Source organism: Eptesicus fuscus, chromosome 11 (genome assembly GCF_027574615.1).
Source record: "Eptesicus fuscus isolate TK198812 chromosome 11, DD_ASM_mEF_20220401, whole genome shotgun sequence".
Lineage (NCBI taxonomy): Eukaryota > Metazoa > Chordata > Mammalia > Chiroptera > Vespertilionidae > Eptesicus > Eptesicus fuscus.
In genome coordinates, this window is record NC_072483.1 from 54,047,162 (window position 1) to 54,065,686 (window position 18,525).

General features: G+C 40.2%; 1 protein-coding gene across 1 annotated transcript in view; it reads right to left on the bottom strand.

The window, feature by feature from the left end:
* TTN (titin) overlaps positions 1-18,525 on the bottom strand; it is a 281,117-nt gene that overhangs the window by 229,834 nt on the left and 32,758 nt on the right. The window contains exons 26-43 of the mRNA XM_054723165.1: positions 18,284-18,448; positions 18,014-18,182; positions 16,184-17,877; positions 15,765-16,046; positions 14,737-15,003; positions 14,369-14,641; positions 13,982-14,245; positions 13,629-13,889; positions 11,727-11,987; positions 10,933-11,196; positions 10,580-10,840; positions 10,197-10,457; positions 9,511-9,771; positions 8,850-8,991; positions 8,598-8,763; positions 7,182-7,413; positions 4,778-5,062; positions 4,418-4,543 (exon numbers count right to left, since the gene is read on the bottom strand). Coding sequence (XP_054579140.1) covers positions 4,418-4,543; positions 4,778-5,062; positions 7,182-7,413; positions 8,598-8,763; positions 8,850-8,991; positions 9,511-9,771; positions 10,197-10,457; positions 10,580-10,840; positions 10,933-11,196; positions 11,727-11,987; positions 13,629-13,889; positions 13,982-14,245; positions 14,369-14,641; positions 14,737-15,003; positions 15,765-16,046; positions 16,184-17,877; positions 18,014-18,182; positions 18,284-18,448 — 5,634 coding nt within the window. The remainder of the gene's footprint in view (positions 1-4,417; positions 4,544-4,777; positions 5,063-7,181; positions 7,414-8,597; positions 8,764-8,849; positions 8,992-9,510; positions 9,772-10,196; positions 10,458-10,579; positions 10,841-10,932; positions 11,197-11,726; positions 11,988-13,628; positions 13,890-13,981; positions 14,246-14,368; positions 14,642-14,736; positions 15,004-15,764; positions 16,047-16,183; positions 17,878-18,013; positions 18,183-18,283; positions 18,449-18,525) is intronic.

The following is an 18,525-nucleotide window of genomic DNA, read 5'->3' on the forward strand; positions in this document are numbered from 1 at the left end:
GACATGTCATATAATCCCTCTTGACCATTCTTCTCATTTGTAAAATGAGATGCATAATAATTCATGGGCTATTCATTGCATAAAATCGATGTGTATGGCATCGATGTGTAAATGGCATACACCTCTGAAAGTGCTTTATAAACCAGTGGCACAAATCAGTCAGTAAAATAAGAAGGTCTAACATCATGGAAGAGGTCAGCGGTGCCTTAAATAATGCCAAAAGATGGAGCCACACCCAATCATCCTACTATTTAGTTGGTTTGTTTAATTGTCAATTGAAATAGAAGGATGAAGAGTTTGGTTTGCACCTCTGAGGTTCTCTGCTTATTTTTACAACTTCTTCCTTTGGTGAACTGAATGAAGCAGTAGGACCAACATGAATTGCCAACAATCAATGAGCTAAAAGATAAGACCTCTCTTGGCAATGGACTTGGTGCTTCTGACTGGGATGCTACTACCTGTGTTGGTCATTGGCCTCTTGTTGCTTTGATGAGGCCATTCCACTGCCCTTGCTCCTCAACCTCTCCACATCGCTGTCTTTGGTTCCTAGATCGTGTTCACTCTACCTCCTGAATTCTACAATTTATTCCCTTCTTTCTCCCGACTCCCCTAGTTGAGGGCCTAGTCAACACTCTCCACACCTATTGTGATGGCCTCTCCCCTGGTCCCTTAACTCCAGTCTTATGCCCCACTCTCTCCGTTCCTCCTTTCACTATCACAGTATTGTTTCTAAAAAGCAAACCTGATCATGTGCCCAGAGGCTTAAAAATCCTTCACTGGCTCTCAATGTAAACAAGATAAAATCTGAAATCCTAAGCAGAGAATACAAAACACTTTAGTATCTGGCCCTAGCCTTCTTGCCCACTCACTACATCACTTTCCAACCACACTTAAGCCACTTGTCATTTCCAGGACATGAAGTGACTCCGTCACTGTGCTTCTCTGCCTGGAACACCATAGTATTCAATGACCCTATTGATTCTTCCATGCTCAGTCCATGCATCTTTCTCTGTCTCCCAGACACAGAGCACTAAGTACATGGGCTGTTACAGCATTTACAACCTTGGGATGTAGTTGTGCACCTCCTCACATTCACACTGAGCTCTATGAAGGCAAGAGCCCGGTGTGGGGATCCCTGGGACCTAGGACAATGTTTCAATAGCAGGAACACAAATGTTGGCAGACTAAAGCTGAATAGATTCTTACATGAAAAATGGGCATAAATCATTACTACAAAAATTACTGATCACTTCACTTAGCTAGCTCTCACTCTGTAAATTGAAAATAATTGTTAAGTTGAAAGAGTCAGGTTATAACTCCAAATGATTCTGACTCACCTGTAAAATAAACACTAATAAACACGTTTTAAAATTCTACTTTTCCCAATAGCTCATCTACCAGTAGGTGGCACCAGAGACCTTCAATAGACAATATTTTTCTGGTGGGGAAAGCACCACCAGATTGCTCAGGACCATGTTCCCCAATTAACAAGTTTTGAGTTCCCCAAAACATGCAACTGAGGCTTCTGAAGCCTCATAATTTTTTCCAATTTATAGAAGGCAGGGCTGCACTTTATTTCCTGAGGCAATAAATACTTGGTCAGAGGAAGCTGTCTAAATATTTTCAGTCCTGGGGACATGAAACTATGTAATTTGGTAAGGTTTTAAAAGGGCATTTTATTTAATGAATTTTTGTCATATAGAAAAGATGTTTTCAAGAGGGTGTTAAAACTTGTATATGTTTTACCACACATAGATAATTAATAGTTTCATGAATTGATGAACTATTCAAACAATAAAAGACATCTATATTATACAAAAGAAAGAGATTTTTTTCTTTTCCTACTTCAGAGTCTCATAAAGGACTTCAAATGTATTTTTGCAACATCTTAAAGGCAAACTATAATATGATTTATTAAGTACAAAGCTCTATACAAATATTGTTAAGACTTTATACTACTTTGGACAATCCACATATATGTATATTTTTGAAAATTTTCTCCTAAAAATTCAATGAATGAATAAATTATTTAGTCTAGCTTTAGTGAATTTGATATTAAAATGTATTTTTCTTTAATGTGTAAATAGAATATTATCAAATTAGTCCACATTTCTTGATATTTAATATTTTTCAAATACTATGCTTTGAAATGACAAAGGCTATGTTGGTCACGCAATACCAGAATTTTGTTTGTATAATTCTTCTCTATGGCCATAATAAAATTAATGTATTGAGCACCAGTCACTTGCCAGCCATGCCTATAGGTGCTTTGCATACATTATATCCTTTAATTATGCTCATAAAATCAAACAAGTCCATTTAGTTTCTAGATTAGCATCTCCATCTCAGAGAAGGAAATCTCAAGACATAGCAGCCAATTGAAATAGTAACTTGTTTAGGAAAATAGCTTTCAGCAATGTATTGCTGGGTCATAAACTAATGGGAGAAGCATAATAAAACAAAACAATAAAACTTATCAGGAGTGCTATGAGATGCTCAAGCTTTGAGAATTCTCCACTGGTGGTGGTATAAAAATGCCGAGTAAATATGAGAGTGATTTTCATTTTGGATGAAGTTGGTTTATGTTGCCCCTTTCTGAGGCCAGTCTACATAATAAATGGTTTGATGTAGGAAGTGGTTATAGGGTTAAGCCTCGGACTGACCTGCTGGCAAAGTCACAAACAAGTCCCAAGCTTGGAGGGCACAGTCCTCTAAGCATAATTAAGCTTGATCCTGTAGCTGATCCCTAGATCTTTCCTGGGTAGCTAGTGGGCTGTGGGAGGGGCAGCAAGTGCTGCCAAAACAAGTGAAACTTACAAGAACATTGTCAATTGTCTTGTTTGTCCCTGATTATAAATAAAGCCTCAGCTTTGCAGTCTGGAGCGGTTCTGTGGCCTCAGCCAGGCACAGAAAGATCCACCCAGGCTCCCAGCTTCATGAATCTATTTCTGCGTCTTGTTTTCTTTATTTCTATTATTTTCTCAATCCCTGGCAGCCTCCATTTAGAACCGGTTCGTTCATCTCTCTTGCCGCGCAGGACGCGGAAAAGGGAGATTCCCGCCAAGTTTGGCCCCCGCCGCACCAGGCCCCCAAAGTTTGAAATGGCTCCAAGTATTTTGTCTCATTCTACCAATGTCAAACTCCTGGGGGCAGGGGGAGGGTTGGTGGAAGTTGGCTAGTGTGCCCCAATTAAAAATCCGAACTGATGGCCCTCCCGAAAGCACACCCTCGCCTTTCCCCTCTTCCCATTCTTCCCCCACAGGTGAACATCTCCTAACCTCTAAGGGACCCCAACAGGCTTGCGACCAGGGCAGCAATGGGCAGCGGCAGTTTGTCCCGGGCACATGCCCTGAACCTGTCTTCAAGGCCCCCTTTTCTCTGACCTCTTAGTGAGCCAAAGCAGCCCGGCCCAGGTTCATTTCCCCACCTCGTCCCTCTCCTGTTATCCCAGATCCTTCCTTCTTTTACTGTCCCCAGCTTTAATAAACGTCCTCTAAAATAAAATTTAAAAATCCTAACAGATTGAGGAATTACTATATGATGGATACTGCGCTAAGTGCTGACTTGGGTTATCTAACGTAATCCTGGTAATAGTCTTAAGTGACTGGTATTAATCATTCAATAACCGTTAATTTGTCCAATCAATAATTACTTATTGAGTATCGACTACATACAGAGCTATTCTAGAACAAAAGTCACCTCCTTGTTCTCATGGAGTTTCTCTTCAAGTAGCTACTGCTTTTCAGGCACCAGGTTCTCTGTACTAACACAGAATCCCTGGCCTCATGAAATGTACATTCTAAGATTGAATGCAGTATTATTTTTATTTTATTCATAAGGGAAAGAGAACCAGAGAAATCATGTTTTTGCCTAAGGTCACACAGTGGAGCCAAGATTCAAATCCAACCTCTCTGATCATAAAACCCTTCATTTGACCACTACGGGATAATATACCATTCCACACAAACACTGAAAGACTTAATAATGTCTTACATATAAATAGACCCTTCTTTTGAATCTTCTGTAAATGCTATTAAAACTAATCTCACAATAACTGTAGTTTCTATTATATTTAATAAATAACAAAAGTGCAACTATAATCATAAAGAAAACATGAAATTTTTTTTGAAGTTTAAAACACTGGAAAATACTGATCTGGTTCTTTTCTTATTGTGTTTAAAAATAACAAAATTGACCACCTTAATTATTTTTAGGTGTGTAGTCCAATATCGAAAAACACTGATCTAATTTTAATTCAATAATTCAAATAAGTCTTCTGCAAATGAGCCCCATTAAACCTTAAATTATGCATGAGAGATGTTTGTGATGAAGGAAAAGGTGATACCCCCCCCCCCACACACACACACACATCATTATTTGTGAATATTAGCAATGATACTGTTGCTTGTAAACCTACCAGTTCCAGAAACCCTGCACTGAAATCGAGCAGGCTGTCCCTCAGAAGTGACAGTGTCCTGAAGTGGGGTGATGATGGCAGGAGGATAAACTGGCATTTCCTGATCAGGAGACACGACCTCTGGAACTAAAGAAAAGGGACCACAGTGTTTATCATGGTTGAGTCACCTTACAGACCTCATAGAATGGAGCATGCTGATTTATCGTAATTTATCTCACAGCGGAACACTTTCAGAGTTCCCAAGTTGGGTAGCAACCTATTTGCATGAGCTCCAAATTGTATTTTTAAATGCACCGGGAGAATGCAAAATCTAGTTTCTTCGGTTTTATTATAAGCTGAGAAGTAGCAAGACATTCCTACCTTCCACTGAGAGTGAAGCTGAGGTTGTGGCAACTCCATAGTCATTCTTGGCTTCACACGTGTAAACAGCTGCGTCCTCTGGGAAGGCTTCAATGAGCAAAAGGGTGTACTCTTGCCCATCGTGGAGGAATTTGCACTTGAAGCCAGTGGAAAGCAGCTGCTCTTCCTTGTACCAGGAAATCTTGGGCTGTGGTCTGCCAGAGATCACAGCACAGAAGCGGGCAGGCTTGCCAGACTGCACAGTAATAGGTTGGAGCTCCTGCAGAATTTGGGGTGGTTCTGGAGCTGAGAGTAAATGAAAACAAATAGCTCGTGAAAAAGTGCAAAAAACACAGGAGAGCCCATGAAACTCTACATTAATTTGTTGCCAGGTGGTTACCCGTCTAGAAATAAAACTTTGGAATTGTTACATCTTTGCTTGCCTCAGGATATTAGGACATTCGTTATGCTAAGAGGGGGGGAAACATTTGGAATGGTGTCCTTAAGTAGAGGGAATAGCTTTAGAAAGATACTTTGAACATTTTGTATGGGGGCAGAGGGTGCTGAAAGTGTTTCTCAACAAAACATGATTACCCCTGCTTCTAGTTAGGGTCTGGGTGGGGTGTAGTGATGGCCAGTACCCTAAAGAATTCTAGAACAACTTCCACATACTATTTATTTTTAAAAGTAATTTGGGCACATCACATAGTAAAATGCCTCATCTCATTCAGGTTTGTTTGTTTTGTAAATATTTGTGTATATGTCATAGTCATCTCTTTATATACAGGTGCCAGTGAAGTGTGTTTATACGTATGAAAGAATGAATGAATATTATTTCAGATGTAGTTAAATGTTTATATATATTTTAAAATCAGCTTTCCTGTTATGCTAATGAAAACATATCCTTAGTGTTGTGATGAGGGGAACTGGGTAATCAACAGAACACAGGAATAAAGAGAAATGACTTCTGTGAGGCTGGTTACTGACACTGCTTATCTTCTCTGTGCCTCATTTTCTCCACTACTAATCTATATATGTGTGTGTGTGTGTGTGTGTGTATATATATATACATACACACACACACACACACATATACATACATATATATATATAAAAGCCTAAGCGACTGAATGACTGAATGACCAAACGACCAGATGTTATTATGCACACTGACCACCAGGGGACAGATGCTCAATGCATAGAGGATCAGGCTCCCTCCTGTCTGGATTGAGCCTGGGGGATTGGGCCGAAACTGGCTATCTGACATCCCCCGAAAGGGGTCCCAGGTTGTGAGAGGATGTAGGCGAGGCTGAGGGACCCCACTGGTACCGGGCTTCTAATGTAGAAATAATAACTGGACACCAGGACCATTTGGTCTCTTAGGGACCAAGGGAATGTTGGCAATATGGTTCAATCGAAACTTGAGATTACTCTCTTTTTTTGTGTGCTTTATGTTTATTATTATTTTTTTAAAAAAATTTCTTTATTGATTAAGGTGTTATATATGTGTACTTATTCCCCCATTACCCTCCAACCCCCCACTCATGCCCTCACCCCCCTGTTGTCTGTGTCCATTGGTTAGGCTTATATGCATGCATACAAGTTCTTGGTTGATCTCTCTCCCTTACCCCCACCCTCCCCTACCTTCCCTTTGAGGTTTAATGGTCTGATCAATGTTTTTCTGTCTCTGGATCTATTTTTGCTCTTAGTGTCCCTTTATTTGCCTCACTGGTATTTGTTCAGACAGATATGACCCAAGATAAGGAAGGAAATAGGTAGGATAGGGAAGGAGGTTCCATTTTTTTTTTCTGTTTTTCTAGCTTAGTCTCAGATCTAGGCCAGTCTGAAATTCAGCTCTAAGGTTTCTAATGAGGAAAGTGTGTAGATTAATGGCATTCCTCTTAGGAGTTGACAGCATGTGAAATTCCCCCTCTGAAGCAAGAGCCCCTTGCCCTAGAGCTTCGGGCAGAGAGAACCCCGTTCCACGTGGCCTGTGGCCCCCCAGGCCCTCTGTGGTCTCACAGGGAGGACCTCTGGATTGTCCCAGGCACTGCAGACTAGAGGCTGGAAAGGCTCCTATCACTTGATAGTGCTGCCAGTATGTAAGCAGTTAGGATCTAGGGCAGATCAACTAGAAGAGCTGAATCCATATCTAGAAACCGATGTGAGGTATAATTGACATGCAGTGGTGTTCAACAGTGTTGACCAATCAATAAAAATCTAGCTGTCAGGTGCTTTTTGGGAATGACTTCTTAACTCTCATTTTAATAGCTGCCATAGGTGTAATGTAAAAATAAATATAGATGTAACCACACGAGTACTATAGATTCTTTAGAAATCACACAGAAACTATCAGAACTTTAGTAACTTAAAGGGGAGGGTTATACCAGATAGACCCACAAAATATGTTAATATCTCTACCTACCATTGACATAGAGGGTAACAGAACTCCTGTTCCTTCCGGCCACGAAGGTGTATTCACCGGCATCACTGTGCCTGGTCTCAGAGATAAACATCCGGTGGATTCTTCGCTCTATAACATACTGGTGTCGTTCTTGAATTTGGAAATTGATTTCAATGCCATCTTTATACCAATGGGCATCAACGTCGTCTTCGTTGACCTCAAACTCAACGACAGCACGTTGTTTCTCAATAACCTTTAGATGAAGCAACATAAAAAAGAATATTGAAGCCCTGGTTTCCTTCCAGTTAACCTGTTCTTAAACGTGCTCATTTTAAAGCATGCAAAACCTATACATTATGATATAATAGCTTGATTGGTTAACGCACATTCTAATTTTCCCTGCCATCCTGGGAAAATGGTACCCAGACTTCTTGGATCATGCTTACATCTTCACTGAGGAGGCTGCCCAAAAAGGCACTGATTTTATCCTTAAATGTTTGCCTGTTAATTAATAATAACAGAAATAATAATACTTTGCATCTGTGGACTTCATATTACTTATAAAACTCTTGAAAGTTACTGTACTATTCAATTTGATTTCATGTGATTTAAAACAGCGGTCGCCAACCTTTCGGACCTCACGGGCCACCAGTGTTCCGTGGACCACCAGTTGGCGACCACTGATTTTAAACAATAACCTTGTGGACTAGGTTGGAACTGTTTTAAAAGTGAGGCTATCAAGATTCGGAAATGGACAATAAAGGGTGGGGACATATCCAGGTTGTCTGAGCCCTTGCTGAATGAGGCTTTTTCACTATGCCTAAGGCCTGTGACACCCAGTTCTTCTTGGATGAGCAATATGATGAAGCTAACCGCAAATGGTATTTCTCTTAACATGTTACCTCCATTATATCACTCGGGAAGACTGGCGCCCATGAGGGCAAGCTCTGAACAGGTAGTAGACAGCAAAGGTGTTTGATCAGCTTTGCTCAAACTGGTCTTCCTCTTGGACCTCAGAGTAAGTGCTCCCAGCCAAGTTCCTACATCCCGCCTTTCCCTAGCAGGCGGCTTCTGAGAAAATGCTACCTTGTTCTAAATTCCCTTAATTCCAGTTGCTGTGTGAACATCACAATCTAAACTTTATCTTTTTTTCTGGTTGGTGCTGTTTGGCAAGTAGTCAATTATTGCATTAGACAGTGAAGTTTCTACAACTGTGTTAATTAAAGAACTTTGAAAGCTGCTAAGGACACACTTATTCCCTAAGTGAGGGGAAACTGACTAAATTGATATCAGCATAAGAATCTAAACCAGTAAGGATAAGCTGACTTAATTCTTTAGAAGACTGTAGTTAGACAATTTAAGTCAATAATTAAAATAGGAAATATGGATTATGGACTATTGATGATTTCTCAAAAAAATGTGGCATGTATACAATACCTGGACCTCCTTTTTAATACTTCGGATGCGAACATCTCTGCCCTCCACAAAGAGATTGGCAGTGGACATGTTGCCTCCTGCCACCACGGTGTACTGTCCGGCATCGGACATCCGGGTGGATGGAATCAGAAGGCGGTGGACATATTTCTCCTTCTGTATCTTGATTCTACGGATGAAATGGAAATTGAAGTTTAATGTATGCTGACTCAGAGGAAATGGGGAATTGGAAAGTAGTAAGACGAAACAACCGACCTGTCCTCAATCTGCAGCTCTTGGCCATCTTTCATCCACTGCACAGTGATGTCAGGCTCAGAAACTTCACATTCAAACATGGCTCGCTTCTTCTCGAGCACCTTAATGTCCTTAATGTGTTTCCTAAATTCTATATGACGAGCTAGAAAACAGCATGCATAAAATTAACCTTTCAACAGCTTTATTAAGACATAATTCACAGACTATAAAATTTACCCACTTAAGTAAATGATTCAGTGGCTTTAAGTACATTCAGAGTTGTGCAACCATCACCATAATCAATTTTAGAATATTCTAGTTCCCCTAGAAAGAAACTAGGAGCCCCTCATTTATAAGCCCTCACACTCCTATTACTGTTTCGCCTCAGACGTAGGCCAATTTATATCTCTATAGATATATGTATCCTGAAGATTTCATGTAAATGGAATCATACAAAATATAATTCTTTGTGACTGGCCTTTGCACTCAGCATAAAGTGTTCAGGGTTTATGTATCATGTATCATGCTGTAGCATGTATCAGTACTTCCTTTCTATTGCTGAATAATATTCCATAGCATGGATATACCACATTTCAATGATCCATTCACCAATTTATGCACTAACATTTTCTACAGTGTGTTTGACATTATTTTTATGCACAGGACACCTGCGAAGCCATACCTTCCACATAAAGGGTGGCTGTCGACGTAGCCTTTCCAGCCACAAAGGTGTAATCAGCAGCATCTCCAAAGTGAACGTTCCTGATATTCAGGGAGTGGGTGAGCTTTTTGGTTCTCATCTGGCACCTGTCCGTTGATTTGATTTCCACGCCATTCTTTAACCATTTGTAAGAGATGCCCTCGTGGTTCACTGTCACCTCAAAGGTAATGGTGTCTTTTTCTTCAGCATTGATGTCCTTCAGCATGGACGTAATCATGATTGCTGCAAAAGGGGAAGGAAAAACACCCAAGGAGACATTATGTCAATAGAGTGTGGGTCATACTGGTGCAGAATGAAAACCTGGCATGTATTTGGTATGTCTGGTAAGCCAACAACAGTTCAGAGATATGAGCTATGATACCTTCCAGGTACCCCTCTCTTTACAGAACAATGGCAAGTGATAGGAGAACAGAAATTGCAAGTGATAGACACTGGGGCATCATTATAGGTAGCCTTTCAATGTTACTCTAATTGGAGAATTTTATCTAGGTGGAGATACTAGTGCTTCACTCAGTGTGATCTCTCAGTAGACCTTCCAATCAAAGATTTTTTCAGTGGACCAAATGATCAGGAAGAAAAGGTGTAGCATATGGAATAACAATGATTCTACTAGATATTCCTTGGATTTTTTTTTTCTTTTAACTTACGGGTTACTTTCAGGGTGGCGCTGACTTGGTCATTGCCACAGACAAATGTATATTCTGCCGCGTCCTCTGTGCTGGTGTTCATGATCATCAGCTGGTGGAGTTTTCCCTGCACCACTATCTTGAACTTTTCACTCATCTCAATCTCCACACCGTTCTTCAGCCACATGGCAGGGACATTGAAGTGGGACACCTCGCACTCAAAGGAGGCAGTTTTGGTCTCAGGCACCTCGATGCTTTTCATGGTTCTTGTTATATGTAATGCTTGGAAAAAATCAGAAAGTACTTCAGTTAATACATTTTCTTTTAAAGGCAGATGGATCTAACAGACAAATGAATACATGGTAATCATCCAGGGAAATGCTCTGGGGCTGCCTAATACTTACTCTCCACGAAGAGTTTAGCTTTGCATTCCAGTTGTCCCACCACAGCTGTATATTCCCCAGCATCCGCGGGGGCAATGTGCTGCAGCATCAGTTTGTGGACCTTCCTTTCTGAGACCAGTCTGTGTTTGTCGCTCGGCTTGATCTCCACATTCTTGTGGAACCATTTCACTGGAACCGTGTCGTGGGAAACACTAACTTCAAAGGCAACGGTGGCATTTTCCAAGGCGGTCACATCCTTTGGCTTTTTAATGATCTTGACGGCTAATAAGGAAAGTTGAAGTGATTCAGTGAAATGGTGAGCGTCACGGTAACCATGAGTTGGCAACTTGTAAAGTGTTTCTAAGTCAACTTACTCTCAACGTGCAGTCTGGCACTGGCTCCTAGCCTTCCGAGCTTGAAGCCATAAACAGACTCATCCATCATGGTGCAGTTTTTAATCCTCAGAGAGTAAACTGTTCCTTTGACTGAGATGTCGTACTTGTCATTGGATTCCAGCACAACCCCATTTTTGATCCACTGGATACCTTTCACATTAGGGTGTGTTAGCTCGACTGTGAAAACGGCGTCCTGCGTCTCTGTCACTGTCAGGTTCTTCAACGTCTTCTTAACCTTGACAGCTGAAGACAAATTTTATGGTTGGTTTAGAAAATAAGGATGATATCTTCAAATGAAAGAAGTCCTGAATAAGATATTACCTGGCCATCTTGCAAATGAATGGTTATCAAAAACTTTACAGATATGCAGCATCTCTGTTTTAAAAGACCCCTTGAGATTATTTAGAAAAACATGGGATCCAGTTCGAAATACACATTGGCAATAATTTTTCTATATTTAAATGGGAGGAGATTTGCAGAACCACACCCTAACAGCTTAATAGATTAATTGGAGAAGGGTGAAAATGAGAACATCTGATTTAGCTGTTCCCCAGAGCTGGAACCTGAGAAATGCTTCTTCACACAAACACAACTCATAAACAATTTGTACCTTGTGGTACATAGCTCAGAAAGAAGGCTCAGAGAGTTTTTAATGGTTTTATGAAATAAAGACTTAAGGCATCCAAAATGGTCATGCCATTTGTCATTTAAAACGGTAATTGACAAGAATGTAATGTGATTTGAAATGATAATTCTGTTATTGTATCACTGACCTTCAACTTTGAGATTAGCAGATGTTTTAGAGGTGGCCACTTTGTAGGTGTATTCTCCAATGTCATCTAATTTGGTGGCAGCAATGATAAGTCTCCTTTTGCGGCCATCAGATTCACTCTTGATGCTATTACTTAGCGGCAGGTGTTTGCCATCCCTCAGCCATTCGCCTTCGGAATCAGGGTTGGCAACTTCACATTCAAACACCGCTTCCTGAGATTCAGCTACTGTCTGGTCTGTGAGTGGCTTGGAGATGGCCCCTCCTTTGGAACAAAAGAAGTACAAGTGTGAGTCCTTTAAAAATATTTATGCCATAAAGAAATCTTTGACCTTATCTACTTTAAAATATCAAATTTTAAAACATGAATTTGAACATCATGAAATGTCTAATACAATTATTTTAACCTATATTAAAAAGGTATCACAGAAACCCCTATTCTAAGGATGCAGGACTGATAACAAGGGAAAATGCTGGCGTCAGAAAGGTTTTGCAAAGGAAAAGCAACTGTCAAGTTAATATGGAATTCTGAAAACCCTACTGTGCAGCATACCACAGCAATTGCTCCTTCCTCAGAAGCATTCTACTTAGTCTTAAGCACCTCTTCCTGGGAATATGTCTGATATTTGATTGGGAAAAAATTGCTACACAAAATGGCCAAGGCATCAATGTTTCTATAAGATTAGGGATTCCTATATACTAAAAATCACTGTTTTGACAAATGTCATTTCTCCTATGAAGTTCTCCCCCATTGCCTCCAATGCCGTCATGCACTGGCAGAAATAATTACTCCTCCAGCAAGTTAGTTGCTGATGCATCTGTCCCTCTCTAAATTGAGAATTCCTCGAGAAAAAGTATCATGCCTTATTCATTTCTGTGTTCTGAGTTTCTAGCAATGTCTGGCTATGGTAAGTAGATTTAAAATTTTGGGTGAAATCACATAAGGGCTCATAGTTTCTTTTTTTGTTTTCACACATTTAAAAAGATGTCATTTACATTAAATATATCAAAGTTCAGATATAAAATTTTGTTTCAAAAGTTTATTCATAGTCAAATCTATGGGAAAATCTTACAATGTAATAAAATGTAAACCATGCAACTTTCTTTCCAAATAAGAAACACTGTTCTCATATAACTTGCTTATATATGAGATGTCCTGGATAGCACAATTTAACCTCAATGTAATATCCCAATTCTTCAATACTTAAATTATAAAGAACCAAACAAATTAATGATGACTTTAGTTTTTTCCTGACATCTGACTTATACTTCTGATTCTTCATTTTAAAGCTAAGGGTTTCTGCTGAATGAAAATAGTCTACTTCATATACTATTATTATTACACTGGGAACTTCAAAGAAAGAGATACACAGATATACTGAGTTATATTTTTAAAATATTCCCTGGGTTCATAAAAAGTATGAAAGAAAATACATCTTTAGGGTAGGAAATTTTAAATAAAGCTCAATTCAACAAACACTTATTGATCCTCTCTCATCCTGGAGTACACAAGGAAGAAAAACAAGCAATTTCAGATTTTGGAAGCTTATACTCTGGTGCAAGAAGAAGAAATTGGGATAAGACAAGTATATGATAAGGGCTGTGGGAGAGGCACACATAAAGTGATCCTGAGTTTGGAGGACTGAGATCTTCTAGAAATGAGGAGATTCAGGAAGGCTTCACAGAGGAGAAAGCATGTGAGGTAGGTCTCCCTGGAAGAACATTTGGAATCTAGGGAGATCGTGCCAGAGTTGGGCATGCTACTACAGGCTTTGAGAAGAGCATAAGCAGAGGCACGGCCTTGAGAAACTGATGGGAATTTGGCAGGAAATGAGCAACCACTTCTTTATGTTTAAACAACTGTCCCACATATGAACTTAGTAGGTTAAGTGATAAATGGACCAACCTGCCACAGTAAGTTTTCCAGATGTCATATTTTCTCCAGCATAAAATGTATATTCTCCTTCATCATCTTTCATCATATTTTGAACTGTCAACTTATATATTTTTCCATGAGCTTCAATTTTATATTTAGAACTGGGTTTGATTTCTTTGTCCTTAAAATTCCACAAGACATCAATTCCTGAGTGGGACAGCTCAACCTCAAGGACCACATTTTGGGTTTCTGTACAGGTAAGGTCACGAAGTCCTCTTATAATTTTAATTTCTGCAGAAAAGGTAAAATAATCACTTGGTTATTATTACACTGGGAACACAGAATGCTTAAAATAATGCTAGGTTAAATGGGAGAATCCTTACTTTCTACAGAGAGATTACAGCTGGTTTCAACTCTGCCAACCATCAGCGTGTAAGGTCCTTCATCTGAAGCATGGGTCCGGTTAATCACCAGTCGCTGCTTAGTGCCTTTGACAATGGCTTGTACGCGATCGTCAGGCTTGATCTGTTCATCATTTAAATACCATTTAACAGAAGTCACATCCGGGACAGAGACCTTACATTCGAGAACAGCCTTGGTACCCTCAAGCACGTTAACATCCTTTAGAGGTGTTATCACATCAACACCTGCAAAACCACAAACACACATATAAAATATTTATGAATATAGATTCTGTTTTAAAAGTCTGTTTATTAAAGCTCCTACCCCACTTGACAATGTACACAGAAAACCATGTAAGTTGCACTCACTGTAGACAGAGACGCGCCCACTGGTTGACATTCCCAGGGCTGGAATGGTGAAGGAGTAATTTCCAGCATCCTCCTTAGTCATGTCTTCAATGAGCAGCATGTGTGACTGTTTGTCGATCACAATGTGAACCCTGTCACTGGGCTGCACTTCTTGGCCATCTTTCATCCAGACGCCTTCCACATTTTCCAAGGAGACTTTAACTTCAAGCTGAACAATGTCCCCTTCACAGACTTTTTGATCACTGAGTCCTTGTAGGATAGCAATGGGGCGGGCTGTAAAAGATGGGAAGAAAATGAATTTTATAATCATTGTTTGTCAATAAACCATATGATGCTCCCTGCAGACCCAAAGGAACAAGGAGACTTACGTTTCATCTTTAGTTTACAAGTGGTCTTTTTCCCGTCAACAACAAAGCTGTATTCTCCTTGGTCCTCTTTGGTCACATCCTTGACTGTGAGGTTCTGACGTCCACGGCGAGATGTAATTGAGTATTTGCCATTGGATTTAAGCTCCACATCATTGTGATACCATTTGCCTTCTATGTTTTCTGGGGATATAATGCATTCTAACTCTCCTGAAAATGATTCTGGAACTTCTATGTCCTCAAGTTCTTTTATAAATTCAATAACTGCACCTGAGGCATAAGATAGAAAGAAGTTAATTTCTCTGGAGAGTTATTCATATAGACTGAGCATAGGGAACATTCCTTGTATATCTCTTATCTCTTCCATACTATCAGGAATATTCTTAATATCTACCTGCTGATAGGCTGGGAAATAAATATTCAATAAAAAGGAATTACTTTAATTTTTAAATTATTTTTAAAGCACAGACTTATATTTCAATGAGAACATTAAAATATAAGGCATAAAACCTTGCTTATTAAAAATCCAAATTGTCAATATTCTTAATTAATATTATAAGTTCATGATTCTTTCTACAGAGCTTATATACAACTAGAGGCCCAGTGCACGGCATTTGTGCACTGGAGGGGGGTGACCCTCAGCCCAGACTGCACCCTCTAGCACTTCGGGAGCCCTCGGGGCATGTTAGTCGGATGTCCTTAGTGCTGCTACAGAGGCAGGAGACTTTCCCTCCACCGCTGCCACTGTGCTCGCCAGCCATGAGCCTGGCTTCTGGCTGAGTGGCACTCCCCCTATGGGAGTGCACTGACCACCAGGGGGCAGCTCCTGTGTTGAGCATCTGCCCCCTGGTGGTCAGTGTGTGTCATAGTGACCAGTTGTTCTGCAGTTTGGTCGATTTGCATATTACCCTTTTATTATATAGGAATCCCAACTAATTCTTTATATGAAGGGAAAATTGCCTAGATAATTTTTTTCAGATATTAAGGCTGACTTTATAACTTAAGTAAACATTGAAAGAATCATTTATTACCTTCAACAATAAGTTTGGCAGTTGTCTTTACATTTTCGTCTTCCACAAGCACACAGCTGTAGTCTTCAGCATCAGCTGTATCAATGGTCAGAATGGAGAGGAAGTGAACCTTCCTGTCAGAGTGCATCCTGTATTTATCTCCCGACTGAATCTCCACTCCATCTTTATACCATTTCACTTTGACAAATGGCTCTGAAGTTTCACATTCAAAGGTTGCCATGGTGTCTTTTTCCTTAGCAACAACATCTTGTAATTCCTGGGTGAAAGTGATCAATTGCTTGGCTATAAGAAAAGAAGAAAACACACACACACATTGCATTAAATTGAAAGTTAGAATAACGGGAAAATAAAAAGAAATACACTAGTGAATATTCATGGATAAATAGAGAGATCCATCAAATGAACGGAATTTGAATTACCTTGGACAAGTAAGAATGCGTGGCTTGAGGTTTCCCCAGCTATGTTGATGGCTTTTACCATGATGCTGGCAGAGTCCTCAGAAGTCACATCTCTTATGACCAATTCACAAACATTGTCTTCGGGCCAGTACCAATAGACTCGGTCAGAGCGTTCAATCTTGACACCGTTTTTGTACCATTCACATTCAGGATCTGGTTTTCCCACGACTCTGACCCGGAAGTGTGCATCAGATCCTTGGCCCACTGTTTGGCTTTGGATTCTTTCAAAGATTTTGGGGGCTTCCATACTAGGACTTAGTTCAATCCTATCAGGTTTAAAAGTTGGAATAGTGATTTTGCCCTCTTCAACAAGGGCTTTCTTCTCCTCTTCAGTTAGCTCTTTGGTCCAATGGAGAAGTTCATCTTTTGTCTTCTTAAGGAGTTCTTCATAGGATTCATCCTTTTTACGAGACTTGAGCTCCACAGCAGTAATGGCTTCATAATATCCTTCCTCTGTTCTGCGCTTGAATTTACTGCGCAGCTCTTCTGATTCTTCAGACACTTTTTCGTGGGTAATTCGCTCGGCCCTTTTCAACTTCACAATTTCCTTGGCTTCGGTGGTGTCAACAGGTCTATCTACTTTTTGTACCTCAAACTGAAGTTTCCCAGGTTCGTGTACATGAAACTCGGGCTTCGGTTCAGGAGCTCGCCTAAGGACAGACCTAAAATCTTCCCTCTGCTGGATCTCAAGTTTCACTTTATGCTCTGTCACACCTTCAGGATTTTCTGCGGTGACTTTGACTTCACCTGTATCGTATGATTTGCAGTCCACAATGTCCAGATAATGAATGCCATCATAGCGAACTCTGAACCTTTTGCTTTTGCGGATGAGCTGTCCATTGAGGTACCAGTTGACTTTGGGATGAGGGTAACCTGTCACTCGGCAACGGAATCTAGCAGTCTCCCCTTCAAGTACTCTTACTGGCTCTGGGAACAAGACGATGTCTGGCTTTTGCTTCTCTTTTTGATCTGTCGTTACACCTGTAAGAGCACCTTCATGAGCCATCCTCTCTAATTCTTCAATTCTCTGTAAGCCTTTCCTGCCCTCAGGCAATTGAGTTTCTTCCACAAGACTTTTCTCATCTTTAACAATAAGGGTGGCAGATGTGTGATCTGTTCCGTATTTGTTAGTGGCTCTGCAAGTAATGATGCCACTGTCTCTAGAATATGCAACTCCGTAATCAAGGCTGCAATACCCGAATTCATTGATCATACGAAGCCTGTTGGCTGCTTCAAGTGGTTTCCCATCGTGGAGCCATTCCACCACCATCGTTGGGTCACCAATTGGTGTTAGCCTGCATTCAAAGTGGGCAGGCCCAAAGCGCTTGAGTCTTAAGGAAGTGAGTTTTTTCTTAAAAAATGGTTTCTGTTGTTTCTCTTTGTCATAGAGGTCACCCTCCTCCCATTGCTCTTGACCATATCGCAAATGCAAGGGCTCCAGTTCTGGGGCTGCAATTTCCTTTGCTCTATATGTCCCTCTTGGGATGATTAATCTTCTCTCTGGTTCAGGCTCTGCAAACTCAACTTCCACATTTACTTTGCATCTTGTAGTATCTCGGCCAGCCTTATTAATAGCAGTTGCAGTATACCAGGCAGAATCTTGGCTGACAGTGGAATCAATTTTAAGGGCAGCTTCTCCCTTGGTTCCTTCAATTCTAAAAAAAAAAAAACAAAAAAAACAAATTAAAACAAAACAAAACAAAAAAATCACTAATACAGAAGTAGTAGTTGCTTCCTTGGTTATTGGATTTGCAGAATGGACTTAGTAATATTATTCCTGAGCAAACTTACCTGATTTTTGGATATTTATGAGGTACAATAATTTCACTGTTTTTCAACCATACGATGTCAGGGTTAGGGTTACCCGTAGCTCTGACTTTCATTTCAAGTCGGGAACCCTCCTTTATATTGACATTTCTCAGTTTTTCCACAAACACTGGTTTAACCTGATGTTCCACAGCTGAAAGAGAGAGAGGTCATGATTTAGGGTGAACAGGGCTAAAATACCTGTCTAAAACCCAAGTGATAAGGTGATTTCTTTTTTATTTTAAAAGCAAATACCTTCCACAGTTAAAGTTACTGAAATTGAAGATTTGCCCGCCCTGTTTTGGGCAACCACGGTCCATTCTCCAGAATCACTGGGTTCTGTCGGGACAATAATCAGTGATTGGGTACCATCTTCTTTAATGACCACTTTATGGGTATAGTCATTGACAACTTGCTCGCCTGTCAAAAATAAATGAAAAAGAAAACAGATGGTTAAAATAGTTTTTTAAACTGTTGGGCAACACATATAAGCTTAT